This window comes from Parambassis ranga, chromosome 19, assembly GCF_900634625.1.
Source record: "Parambassis ranga chromosome 19, fParRan2.1, whole genome shotgun sequence".
NCBI lineage: Eukaryota > Metazoa > Chordata > Actinopteri > Ambassidae > Parambassis > Parambassis ranga.
Window position 1 is genome coordinate 14991780 of NC_041039.1, and position 12542 is coordinate 15004321.

At 40.5% G+C, this 12542-nt stretch overlaps 2 protein-coding genes across 4 annotated transcripts; one reads left to right on the forward strand and one right to left on the reverse strand.

Annotated features, from left to right (window-relative positions):
* Positions 1 to 2: 2 nt before the first annotated feature.
* Positions 3 to 5964, forward strand: ddx11 (DEAD/H (Asp-Glu-Ala-Asp/His) box helicase 11). The gene is made up of 28 exons (XM_028431460.1): positions 3 to 54; positions 281 to 423; positions 499 to 714; positions 815 to 901; positions 981 to 1117; positions 1205 to 1262; positions 1345 to 1452; positions 1568 to 1655; positions 1732 to 1934; positions 2054 to 2128; positions 2207 to 2284; positions 2380 to 2426; positions 2518 to 2597; positions 2938 to 2979; positions 3056 to 3123; positions 3207 to 3245; positions 3333 to 3471; positions 3770 to 3904; positions 3988 to 4100; positions 4183 to 4255; positions 4507 to 4610; positions 4695 to 4844; positions 4946 to 5014; positions 5099 to 5199; positions 5287 to 5371; positions 5462 to 5537; positions 5615 to 5769; positions 5841 to 5964. The coding sequence occupies exons 1-28, from the start codon at positions 39 to 41 to the stop codon at positions 5871 to 5873; spliced, it is 2718 nt and encodes a 905-aa protein (XP_028287261.1). The 5' UTR covers positions 3 to 38; the 3' UTR covers positions 5874 to 5964.
* wash1 (WAS protein family homolog 1) lies at positions 5799 to 12404 on the reverse strand. 3 transcript variants are annotated; one of them, XM_028431464.1, is made up of 11 exons: positions 12268 to 12404; positions 11634 to 11774; positions 10753 to 10864; positions 10514 to 10660; positions 8561 to 8697; positions 8319 to 8454; positions 8034 to 8229; positions 7677 to 7784; positions 7425 to 7583; positions 6833 to 6904; positions 5799 to 6750 (listed from the first exon to the last, which is right to left on the reverse strand). In XM_028431464.1, exons 1-11 carry the CDS (start codon positions 12273 to 12275, stop codon positions 6608 to 6610), a joined length of 1359 nt encoding a protein of 452 aa, XP_028287265.1. In that variant the 5' UTR covers positions 12276 to 12404; the 3' UTR covers positions 5799 to 6607. The 3 variants fall into 3 exon arrangements, with proteins under 3 accessions (XP_028287265.1, XP_028287264.1, XP_028287263.1); XM_028431463.1 differs by having other exon boundaries at positions 6833 to 6901; positions 7677 to 7847; XM_028431462.1 differs by having other exon boundaries at positions 7677 to 7847.
* Between the last annotated feature and the right edge of the window lie 138 nt (positions 12405 to 12542).

Consider the following 12542-nt stretch of genomic DNA (forward strand, 5'->3'; position numbering starts at 1 on the left):
ACCCGGGACTTGGAACACCGAGTTAAACGCTTCTGTGTATGATCTTTTTGGTAGGTAAATAGCAGCGATATCTAAAACAATATGATACTTGACACTAAGTAAGGATTTGAGATAATAAGGGGAGTCGAACTGTTGGTAAAGTAGCTAGCAGGCTATGAATTCCGCTTGTGTTGACTTCCATTAAATCGCTGTCATTTTAGCTGCTTTGCCTAACAGTAAGCAAGCTCCTAAGTTAAATTCTCATAATCTGAATTTTTGATATATTTGTATTATCCTCCAGGAAGGTTGACCAACATGGAAAATGGCAGACTCGAGTTTCCGTTTCCATACAAGCCCTATGATATCCAGGAGCAATTCATGCACTCTCTGTATAGCACACTTGAACAGGGCAAAGTCGGCATCTTTGAAAGTCCTACAGGAACGGTGTGTATGCCCGAGAGAAAAACAAATGAATGCAGAAGCTATTAGACTCATAAATAACAACTTTTTGTGATGCAGGGCAAGTCACTGAGTCTGATATGTGGAGCACTAAGCTGGCTCTCAGACCATGAGGAGAGGAAAAGACAGGAGGCAACTGCTCTGTTGCAGGAAGGGGAAAAGTCTCTCTCCACTTCTGCTGCTCAGTCCACCAGTGGCAGCTCCTCAACTGAGCCGGACTGGATCACTGACTTTGTTCAAAAAAAGGCTGAACGTGACTTGGTGTCAAAGTTAAAGGTAAGTGTCTCATTGACTGAATTTCAAACATGACTGTGAAAGAAACCTCTGGGAAGTTTGGGTCCTTTACCTGTTGTAAAATAATGTAATTGTTTTTTAGGAGGAAGAATTGAAAAGAAGGAAAAGGGAAGAACGCTTAGAAATGATTAGAAACAATGTTCAGCTAAAGTACGCAATTAAAAGAAAGGTAAGCAATGTTAAACGGCAACAGAAATCAGAGCACTACAATCACTTAATTACAATAACTGGACTGAATGTGTTTGTAGAGCTGCGAAGAGGACGAGGCAATTAAGTTGCTTCAGCACAGTAAAGAAGAACAGACTGAGCCATCAGGTGACCAGGAAGATGAGGAGCATATAATTGCGGAGTATGAGAGTGATGACGAGTCAAAGAGCAAAAACAAGTAAGGATGGCACTTAAAGGGTTCCAACTTGTAATCTGACAAAGAAGTGAGATGATCACAGCAAAGTTTCTTTGCTCATATTCTCAGATTCCTCAGAGCTGAGGACGATGACGATGATGATCTGAATGAAGAACATGTTACTAAGGTGTGTGACCTGTAAGAATGTGTGCCACACAGATGTAAAACATAATTTTCATCGTAACGAGTATACAAATGCCTGTTTGTAGATTTACTACTGCAGCCGCACACACTCCCAGCTGGCCCAGTTTGTCCATGAAGTTCAAAAGAGCCCCTTCAGTAAGGACATCAGTCTGGTCACACTGGGGTCAAGGCAGGTATGTGTACTGTACACGCACACACACACACACACACACACACACACACACACACACACACACACACACACACGCATATGAATCAAAACATGTCATAAAATGCTGTTTTATGCAGAATCTGTGTATCAATGATGAGGTGCGTCGCCTGGGCAGCATCCAGCGCATTAATGACCGCTGCATGGAGATGCAGAAAAACAAGCACGGTGAGAGCCATTTAGCCACAGAATTATTCCTCCTTCTTTTGAATTTTCTCAGCTGACAGCTCCTTTGTGTCTCTAGAGAAGCAGCACCACGAAGAGGGTGTAAAACGTAAGCGAGGTGCGGCTAAGAGTGTGTGCCCCTATAATAAAGCTTCAGCTCTGCAGCAGATGAGGGATGGGGTTCTGGGGAGTGTCCATGACATAGAGCAGCTTCTGAAACTGGGCCGGGAGACACATTCATGTCCATATTATGCCACACGCATCTCTATTCCTCCTGCTCAGGTAATTTAGTCCTCTCTGTAGTAGAGCTAGTTTTTCTAGCGTATGAAGTAATTTTTTTATTTAATAGTTCCTTTCAGTAGGTTACATTTCACTGGTCTGTGTTTTTGGTGTTGGTGCAGTTGGTGGTATTGCCCTATCAGATGGTGCTCCATGAAGCTACAAGAAGGGCAGCAGGGGTCCAGCTGAAGGGACAGGTACTTTTTTGGCCTTATTTAATTTGTTGTTGTAAAAATAATGCGTTTTAAGAATCCCTAACTTTTTTTTTTTTACAGGTGGTGATTATAGATGAAGCTCACAATCTCAGTGACACTCTGTCCTGCATACATAGCACAGAGCTCACTGGAGCACAGGTAAACACTTTATTACAGCACATGTACAAAAGGTTTTACAAATGTTTTAATTATCCTTGTTTCATGTGACATTTCTATCATTTTCATTTCTGCAGCTCTGCCGTGCTCGGTCACAGCTAACTCAGTATGCTGATCGCTACAAGTGAGTTCCAAAACAACTTACTGGCTCATTTCTATATCATCTTACATCTGTGATGTTTCTACATTCCGATCTATGTGTGTTTTAACCTTAGGAGCAGACTGAAGGCAAAGAACCTAATGTACATTAAACAGATTCTGTTTGTGATTGAGGGACTTGTGAGGGTGCTAGGAGGTAAGTGCAATTACTTTTTACATTGTTGATTTTACACTATTGTTTGTCCATCCTTAGCATCTTGGTAATGCTGCCTGGCAGTTTGAATGAAGAAACTACATTGTTTGGTTACTTGGCTCCAGAGTAAAATATCAAAAGCCTCTTTCTCCTAAAGGTTCAATGTACTTTTACTACATATGTGCACTTATTCATGGTACCAACCTCATTTACAGCTAAATCCAAAATGCAAGAGTGCAAAACACATGAAAAGCAGACAATTGACATACAATCACCATCAACATTTTCCCATCGATTACTCTATAATAACATCTCTTGGATTGGCTCTGTACTTTCTCTGCAGGTAAGGTGGGGCAGAATCCACAGAGTCAGACAACACAAGCAGGTCAGTCATTAATTAATACACACTAATACTCATCAAACCAGAAATTGCTCACTAGTATTTCTTCTTTTTCTCCTAGGAACAGAGATGCTCACAATTAACAACTTCCTCTTTAAGGCACAGATTGATAATATTAACTTGTTTAAGGTAGTAAATCATCCTCAAGACAAACACATGCAATATTCAAACTACACACTCTCATAATTTACTGTTATTCTCATTCTCTTTAGTTACAAAGATACTTTGAGAAGAGCATGATCAGCAGGAAGGTAAATGTGTAAACATCATATATGTATATAACTGGTCTACTGTAAAATGGAATGTGTACCATCTGTATTTCTGTATTTCTGTCTCAGCTGTGTGGCTTTGTGGAGAAGTATGCAGGCTCAGGTGTGACCCTGCACACCCAGAGCAGCTCCAACAAGGAGAACCGACGCACCGAAGGCTTAAACCGCTACCTTCAGAGCCTACAGAACAACCAGAGCTCTGCACAAGGTTTGATGTCACTCAAACCACAGTCAGTAATAGGAATTAGTTACTGTACACTGTTTTAGTAGAAGTACATTCTAAGATTTTGAATAACAATTGTTAAAATTAAAATCAAGTAGATTTTTAACCTCAGTTTCCGTAGTTTGTGGATAAAAACAAAACATTCAGCAAATATCCAGGGCTTGCTACTTAAGTTGCAGGCTGTGTTGTCTAATGTTACACAGGGACATTACGCAAAGCAGTAGAAGACATTGTGTGTGATTTGTGTAGTGATTATCTGTTATTCTTGCTCCCCTGTGTGCAGTTCCTCCAACTGACCAGCAGGGGTCTGCAGAGGCAGAGAAAGTGCTGTCTGCATCTCCCATGATGCAGGTAGAGGGTTTTTTCATGGCTCTAACTAACAGCAACACTGATGGCAGAGTGGTGATACACAAACAAGGTACCATGTTGTAACAAAAAGAAACATAAAATAAAGGTTGTGAAGTGTTAAGATGTGAAATGGCACACTGATGATTTGTGCAGGCACTTTGTCAGAAAGCAGCATCAAGTTCCTCCTACTGAATCCAGCAGTCCACTTTGCTGAGGTGTTAAAGGAGTGCAGAGCAGTCATCATTGCAGGAGGAACCATGCAGCCTGTGAGTTACTTTAAATCCACTTAAAAATAAAGTTAGCTATTGTTCTGGATGTTTTATCACACTAAAAAGATGGAACATGCAGGTTTCAGACTTCAAACAAGAGCTACTGTTTGCTGCTGGAGTGGGAGAGGAACGCATCACTGAGTTTTCCTGTGGTGAGTGACCTATTTTACAAAAACCACAGTACTGTTTCTTCCAGTTGTGTTTTAATAATGCTCGCCCTCTCTGACTGATGTGTTAATCAATATTCCCCTTTGTGGGAGTTTTTTGATGAATGCAGAGAACTTGACAGAGTTTTGTGTGAGTGCTGAGTTTTTTTTAATGGTATATCCAAATAACATGGACATAGAATCATATCCTGTCTGCAAACATGTGCTGACACAGCTATATCTGTAACGTATCATAGGTCATGTAATTCCTCCCGAGAACATTCTTCCACTCGTCTTGTGCAGCGGCCCATCTGGTCAGGAGCTGGATTTTACTTTTAAAAACAGAGACTCTCCACAAATGGTAACATTATTTTAAACCATTGTTCTTGTGTTTTCATTGAATTTAACGTTTTTTTTTTTTTATTTTTTTAATTGTTTTGTACAGATGGATGAGATGGGCCGCGTTCTCTCCAACATTTGTAATGTGGTCCCCGGTGGAGTGGTGTGTTTCTTTCCCTCCTACGAATACTCGAGGCGAATCATTTCTCAATGGGAGACTAGCGGTGCACTAACTCGGCTGGCTAATAAGAAAAAGGTACTTTAGCTTAATGTTTTATCATGTTATATCAAATGTTTTACTTTAAACCAGGTGCAGAAAGTCAGTCCTGCATTGTCTTAAACAAACACACTCCTCAGATCTTCCAGGAGCCCAAGAAGGCTAATCAGGTCGAGCAGGTGCTGGGCGAGTTTACGCGCTGTATTCAGGTAAAAATGACACAGAACACAAAAAAAACCAAAAATGTTTTTCTTTTCTTATTGACACAAGCTGGTTGTGTCTTTCTATTTTAGAGATGTGCTGTGGACAGCAGTGGACTCACAGGAGCGCTGTTGTTCTCTGTGGTTGGAGGAAAGATGAGCGAGGGAATCAATTTCTCTGATGACTTGGGCAGGTGTGTGTAATTCAGAAGCATCAGTACAACATCATATATGTAATACTAAATGCTGACCTCTGTGTGTATTTGTGCATGTGGTGGCAGGTGTGTAGTGATGGTGGGAATGCCATATCCCAACATCAAATCACCAGAACTGCAGGAAAAGATGTCATATCTGGACAAACATCTGGTCAGACCATTTCCTTTACAAACACGCACAGCCAGATACTGTAACATTCGAAGACAGGTGACATGACATTCATTGTTACATCTCTTTCAGCCTCACAGTCAGGGAAAGAGTCCTGGACAAGCCCTAATAGAAAACCTCTGCATGAAGGCTGTCAATCAGTCTATAGGTAATTATAAAGATACAATAACAATTATTATCCCAAAGTTGGTAATATACTTATTCATTTATTTTCTTCGCTTGAAGGAAGAGCTATCCGTCACCGTGGCGACTATTCCTCCATTGTGCTGTGTGATAGACGTTACGCTCGGCCGGCTACGCTCTCAAAGCTTCCCACATGGATCAAAGATCGAACCGGCACATACACAACTTTTGGCCCCGCCTTTGCTGCCTTACGGAAGGTAAAAAGCACACACACTCAAAACACAGCTTCATGATTTTAAATTTATTTACATTCAATCTTCTTTCATAGTTCTTCTTGGAAAAGAAGCAGAAGCAAGTCTAGTTTCCCTCACAAAGGGCTCAACTGACATCTCCCAAGTGTTCAACATTAAACCCATAAAGTCCAACGAGACGCACGCTAGGAAGAATTCAGGGAAAACTGAGATGTTCAAAAAAAATATTGAAAGATGTAAAAGGTTCACTATATAACAGCTTTTTTTGCTGAATGTTATTCTATAACAACATCTATGCCTTCTGTGCTTTACTGCCAGAATCATCCATCAGGAAGGCAGTTTTCCTGTTTCATTTTTTAAGATTTCTTCTGTTTTGACCTATGACAGACATTTAACTGTCTGAACTGTCTGAATAACAGCACATGTAAAAAAGAGATTCTTATCGATTTTTAAACATCATTGAAACAGCTACCAGGCACAGCACTGGTGTTGGCATACATGTGACTGATTTTCTCTTTTAAATATTTTAAGAATTTGATGTAAAATGTTATGTAACGCAACTTGCTTGATGTTAAGTTCTGTCATCTCAGAGAGTGTTATAATGATTTTTATGTGATATGCTTGTTTAATGTTATGAAAACATGTATTAAAAGACAAATAACATATGCAAGTCTGTGATGTTTTGTTTTGCTGTCTAGATACAGAACTACTGCACTTGTTTTTAGTGGTATTAGGAGGCCAGCAATTGCCTAGTTTTACACTGAAGGTTTCAGTATCAAGTAAAAGGACAATGTAAGTACTTTGTACATACAATTATCAGGCTTTCATCATCTTCATTGTTACGTTATGCTTCCCAGTCATCATCATCTGTTGTTGAGTGAGGGGCAGGCATTGGTGGGATGACGTCTGATATTCTTGCAAATGCACCACCCGTACCAGAAGGAGCATCACCTGGCTCACCACCTGCAGGACCCTTACCAGATATACCTGTGGAGAGGAGAGAATATGTTATAAAGCTCCTATCACTTATCAGTGTTATTCTTAAGTCCCCTCTGAGGGCAACTCTCACCTTTTCTCCGCATAGCAAGTTTATTGAAGAGATCAGACATGAAGTCACCACCACTAGATGCCACTCCGACTGCTGAAAAACAAAAACGGGGAGTTACAAAATAATCATGAAATCTTTTTATTATTATTATTTGTAATTGGGACACTGAAGGGTTTCACTTATTCCCCAGTGCCACACTTCAAAGTGAAGCACATAATTATGGCAAGACTGTCTTTTTTTCAGTTATTTGTTCAAAGCATCTTCAAAAAGGAAATGGAAGGTCATGACCTAGCCTGCCAGCCAGAAATGAGGGCAAAGATATGCTGTCTAATATTAGAACAACTTAAAATACAACTGTAACTAAGGCAACCTTTTAATGTGAGGTGGCATAAAACTGATGTCACAGGGCCATGGACTGTCAAGATAAGCATGAGAGATGAACATAAAGTCTCTCTCATCTTAACATGATGACACACTGTATAAACTCGCAGCTGAATTCTAACTAGGGGCTGGTCACGCTCTGCTTTGATTGCATGACTCTTTTAGAGCTGCATCGTGTAGCTGTTAATAAAACATGGGCAGGACCACAACCCCCTGTCAAACCATCCAACACCTTGCTCTTGCTCCTTTTGTTTCTTCTTCTCCATCTTGCGCTCTTTAACGTTGCGTAACTTGGCTTTGCCGATGCCCCCGGCATTACGGATTGACTCAAGCAGACTGGCACGGCCGTCTGATGGCTGGACCACCTCACTGGGAGCGCCAGACACGGGGCCTGCAGACAGAGGGCAGTTGGGTTCATTAATTAATATAATTGATACCAATCTAAGAGCAATTGTGTACCCTGAATTCTGTGGGAATAACAGACCTGAACTTGGTGCTCGAGAGGCTTCTGTGGGGCTTTCTGCAGGAGGAGGGGGTGGAGGAGGGGGCGGAGGGGGTGCTCCAGCAGGAATAATAGGGGAAAGTGCAGGTTCTAGGGGGGGAGGAGGAGGTGGAGGTGGAGGAGGAGGTGGAGCATTAGGTTGAGACTTAGTTCCTAAAAAAAGAAATTAAAAGTTTCAGTTACAAACCATAAGAAACAGATTAGTGAAAATTATGTTTGTATAGATAGAGCATCTTTAGGTTATTTTATTATATTATATTGTCTTCCAACAATTCATTCTTGAATCTAAATGAACATTTGTGCAAAATGTAAATATTTGCCTTAGGTAGCAGTGTATACCTAGTGCATTGCTCTCCTCAGAGAAAGAAGGGAGTTCAGGAATGTTGTGTGTGGGCCCTGATGGGGCAAATCCAGGCCCGAGGTCGGCGCTGTAAGACAGGTCATCTGCAATACCTGGCAGGTCAGGCAGGTAGGAAGGCACATCTATCTCAGGCACCTGACCCAAGTCTGGCACATAGAAATAACTCTCTGCTGTCTGGTAGAGGAAAAATATTGCAGAGATTAAACATTAAATGTATCATTGCTGATATTAAACGGTCAGATTAACATTAGGTTGACATATACCTGTCTCTCCAGTTGCTCTCTCTTTGTAATGGACAGTGGAGCGTCAAATGGCTTCTCCTCTTTTTCTGTTTCCAGTGTTGTGTGTGTTTTTGTCACTGCCCCCGCCAGAGGATCAAGGAATACATACTTCTTGTATCTTTCAAAACACAAATTGAAAGATGTGGAGATTTTTCTTATATCCAGGCAGTGTAAGCATTTGTCTGTGTGTGTCTGTGTTTGTGTGTGTGTGTGTGTGGACTCACAGATTCTCTGTGGTATTAAAGAGCAGCAGAGAGCTGACAGATGAGATGTTCCGTGGCAGACTACCCAATCCTTCTTCCGTCTCATCCTCAGACTTCTTCTTATTGCTCACACACACTGGGAAATACATTAACTTCTCCTGAAAGGAAGGAAGCCAGACTCAAGAGTGAGAGGGAGATCTGTAAAGTGTCAACTAAATTTTGAATAATGCACATCACAAAGTGCTTTTGTGCACAGATGCACACGCAAACAAACACCACAATGCCAAAACACTGGCCGAGGACACTACTTGCCGAATATAATGAATAATGCATTTCTGTACCGGAGAAAATTGCCAACAGTGTTTTCATTTTTTTTTCCCTTCTAGGTTGTCAAATACACACACACACAAAACAACACACTTGTAAGCTCATGCAGCTGAAAATGTGCTCGTTTATGTAAAGTTTCCTAAGATGGTGAAAGAAAAACTGTGGAGTTCACTATAAATAATGCAGAAGTTTGTGCAGAGAGAAGCACATCAACACAAAAAACCACTTGGGGAACAAAAACACTATCAGATATTTCCAGTCTATTCTGCTGTCCAGTGACACACATGTACAAGGCTTCTGATATACTGCGTGTGACAAACTGAAGTGGGAATTGAAAAAGATTAAGCTTTTTTCAGATTGTGGAACAAAAATACAAGGCCACTGAATACAGGCTGCTTGTTTTTCCCTTTTTTGTTAGTTGTCACCTCCCTATTATATCCCAATAAAGCAAATGAAAAAAAGGCAAGTGTGTACATTAATGAATACTTTACAACATCTTTAAACCTGTAAAATAACTGGCCGTGGCCTTAAAATATCCTAGCACAGATTAGATAATAATAAATACATGCAGCACACTTTAAAGGCTGTCAGTGGTCTGTTCTCATCAAACTATAAAATGGAGCACGTTCTTCTAGAACTGCCACTGTGACTTCACAGACCTATTTGCATGACAAGTCGTTGCACAAAAACCACTGCAGTCCATTTTCTCAGAGCAGTTACAGAGCAGAAACAGAGATACCACAAAGGTTCATACATTCCAACGTTTTGCAGAAAGACTCATACAGAGAGTGTAACTGTACATGCCTCCAATGAAAGCTTAAGCCTTGTGCTTATCAATCCACCCCAAGACAATGCTCCTAAACCTAAAGGTAAGATATGGTTAAAAAATAAAATTAAGAATTATTCATCCATCTTTTGCTGCTGAGCCATGTTTACGGTGTTTCGTGTAACTCAACACAACCCGACTCAATTATCCCTCTCTTCCACAAAATTTCTATAGTGATTCCAGCAATGATATACAATACATACACTGTGAGCCATTTTGCAGACCTCAGTTGATCCATTTACCTCAGCAGGCTTCTTTCCAAATTGAAGGACAAGCACTCTTAGCTCTTTCCTGATCTCTCAACCCTAAATGCAAACCTGGATGCCTTGCAGAGAAAGGCCTCTTGTACTGTCATTATTAAAAACTTGGACTGTAGGTGAGGGTTTGGACATATTAAAAGTTTGCCCTCCAAATCATTGTAGACATTGGGAACAGTGCATAGAATTTTTGGCAGACAGAAGTGGTGATTCACATTAATACAAACGAGGTGACTGGAAAGTAAAGAATAAATGATGAAGATATCACACTGCTGATCTTAGCCAGGAAGTAAAATGCCAGAGTGCTGGCTTCTGAACCAGCTCTTAGCTGCGTAAATATTGGTGGGGTCATGGCAGGTTGCTCATTCAGTCTGGATAAATATGACGAGTCGAGACTTCAGCCCCAAGCCCTTCTGTCCTCACACGCCCACACGAGGAGCTGTATCAAAACTCCCAGCAGCAAGCTAAAACCATTATCTCTCTTCATTTATTTATTGTTGCCTAATTGTAAGCATGTCAAAAATGGAAACCTTTTTCTGCACTTTCATGTGTTTATCATCTCACCTGCAAGGCTTTTTCATCAAAGGGTCGAAGTTTATTCTGTATCCTGTATCGGGGGCGGGTATGTGAAGAGGGGTCTACAGCCCCTCTAAAGATAGAGGAGTAGTCCTGGAGTCGATCTGGGGCAGGGTATTTGGCACTGGAGAAAACCTACACATACACACAAAATACATTTTGTCTATACTTTACTGCAGATGTAACACATTGTGAAGCTGCATTGCAGAATGAAATTGCAGCATTACCTTAGTAGCCTTCTTGCTGCCTTTAATCTTGTCAACACGGGCCTGAGCTAATCTGATCCGGTCAGTGACGCTCTGGAGCTGGTGGCGGTTCTTTTCTACACTCTCAGACACCCTGGAAGTAACACAAACATGAGTATGGGCACATCAGAGAGAAATAAATCTGGGATATACTGTACATTTCAACTAAATACCCTATTTGACTTCCTCCTTCACGGGTTGCTAATCTGAGCCCTAAGAATTAATTGATTTTATTGAGATGATTGTTTAAAAAGGTTTGAATGCCAAAACTATCCTGCCTATATGTCTGTGGACTCTCTCATTTATCCAGGTCATACTAATTATCAAGAGTCAGTTCTGCTGAAGAAGCCTTTACATCTCACTATGTCCATATATAGTTACAGGAGATGTTCCTTCCATTTCCGGATGCTAGACAGAACCATCTGGTGAAAACAGATGCTGGTTGTTAATTGTGCAATCAAGTTTTTGGTCAATCACAGCAAATCTGCAACGGATGCCAAGATACCAACTTCCTGTTCATTTGATGAATTATCAAAACTGTTCTGACATTTTTGATAACTGCTCTTATGTGACTTGCACATGACAACAGCACTAGTGAGCAACTCTGTACTTTAACAAGGGCAAACAAAAACCATTGATTTAAAATGTTGACATTGTCTAAACCTAAAACCATATTTCTTTCAAATTACGGAGAACATAATTTCCTGTAATATACAATACATCAAGATTAAACTTCAGGTGCTGAAGTAATGAGATTTGGGTTTCAAATGGCAATTCTTCTGTGTTTCTGCCAGAAATACCCATCCCTCTATTGCAATTACTGATAAGATGTATGACCACTGATCAGTGTCAGCTTCTCTTACCTTCTAAATATGTCTGTGGAAATCATTTCCAAGTACATTAATGCATCTGCTATCTGATGGACAGCCTCCTCTCTTCTTAGGTCTGGCTGAATGAGAGGCACTGAGTACACCTGCCCCTCCAGGCAGTGTTTCTGTGTCATCCTGCAAAACACCAATACAATACATATGAATCAAGAACAAGTGAGACTGATCAAATTGCTCAATGTGAATTTCAATAAAAAAAACAATCGCTGCAACAGACCGACAACGACAGAAACAGCTTTTTTATGCTTTTTAACATTTTAGTCTCCGGACTAATGTATGATCCAACATCCCAACTCCGTCGAACCCACGATCGACCCTCTATCGCACACGACACATCTCGGTGTCACCTGACTTTCATATGACAAGAGTATACAAGAACTATACTGAAATGCTCTGCAGATTCCTTTTTTTGTTTCACTACATAAATAAAATACATTTACTGTCTGTTGTATATACTAACATCCGCAGGTCACAGTCAACAAACCCTTATTAACCGAAATACTTCCCAAAAATAGATATAAACAAGTGCTTCAAATAAACGCATGTAAATGCTAAAGACATGCGTGAATAACGAGTGACTGAAACATTGTAGTAGCAACAACAATATTACCTGACCATAGATACTGTTTACTTTGTAGCACCTACAAAAAACACACAATTATAAAAAAGGACAGGCTATCGGTAAGAGCTACACAGCTAGGCGTTTAGCAAAACAACGGTTCCTCACTTCCGCATACGCGTAGCACGTGACTACGTCGAAAATGTCGCCTTCACGTTATCTCGGAAATGCGAATACTTTTTGTTTGAAACTTTGTGCTGTAACATTATTATCATTCTCACCAGATGATTCAATAAATTGTGTTTAAATGTATATTGTCACTAGTG

What these genes read in the sequence shown, in the direction of transcription:
- ddx11 (XM_028431460.1), top strand. An exon ending in CAGAGCTCACTGGAGCACAG is followed by an intron (nt 2,285 to 2,379) that starts GTAAACACTTTA and finishes TCATTTCTGCAG; the next exon opens with CTCTGCCGTGCTCGGTCACA. An exon ending in TTCTCTGATGACTTGGGCAG is followed by an intron (nt 5,200 to 5,286) that starts GTGTGTGTAATT and finishes ATGTGGTGGCAG; the next exon opens with GTGTGTAGTGATGGTGGGAA.
- wash1 (XM_028431462.1), bottom strand. An exon ending in TCCACAGACATATTTAGAAG is followed by an intron (nt 10,865 to 11,633) that starts GTAAGAGAAGCT and finishes TGTTACTTCCAG; the next exon opens with GGTGTCTGAGAGTGTAGAAA. An exon ending in TTGATGAAAAAGCCTTGCAG is followed by an intron (nt 8,698 to 10,513) that starts GTGAGATGATAA and finishes CCTTCCTTTCAG; the next exon opens with GAGAAGTTAATGTATTTCCC.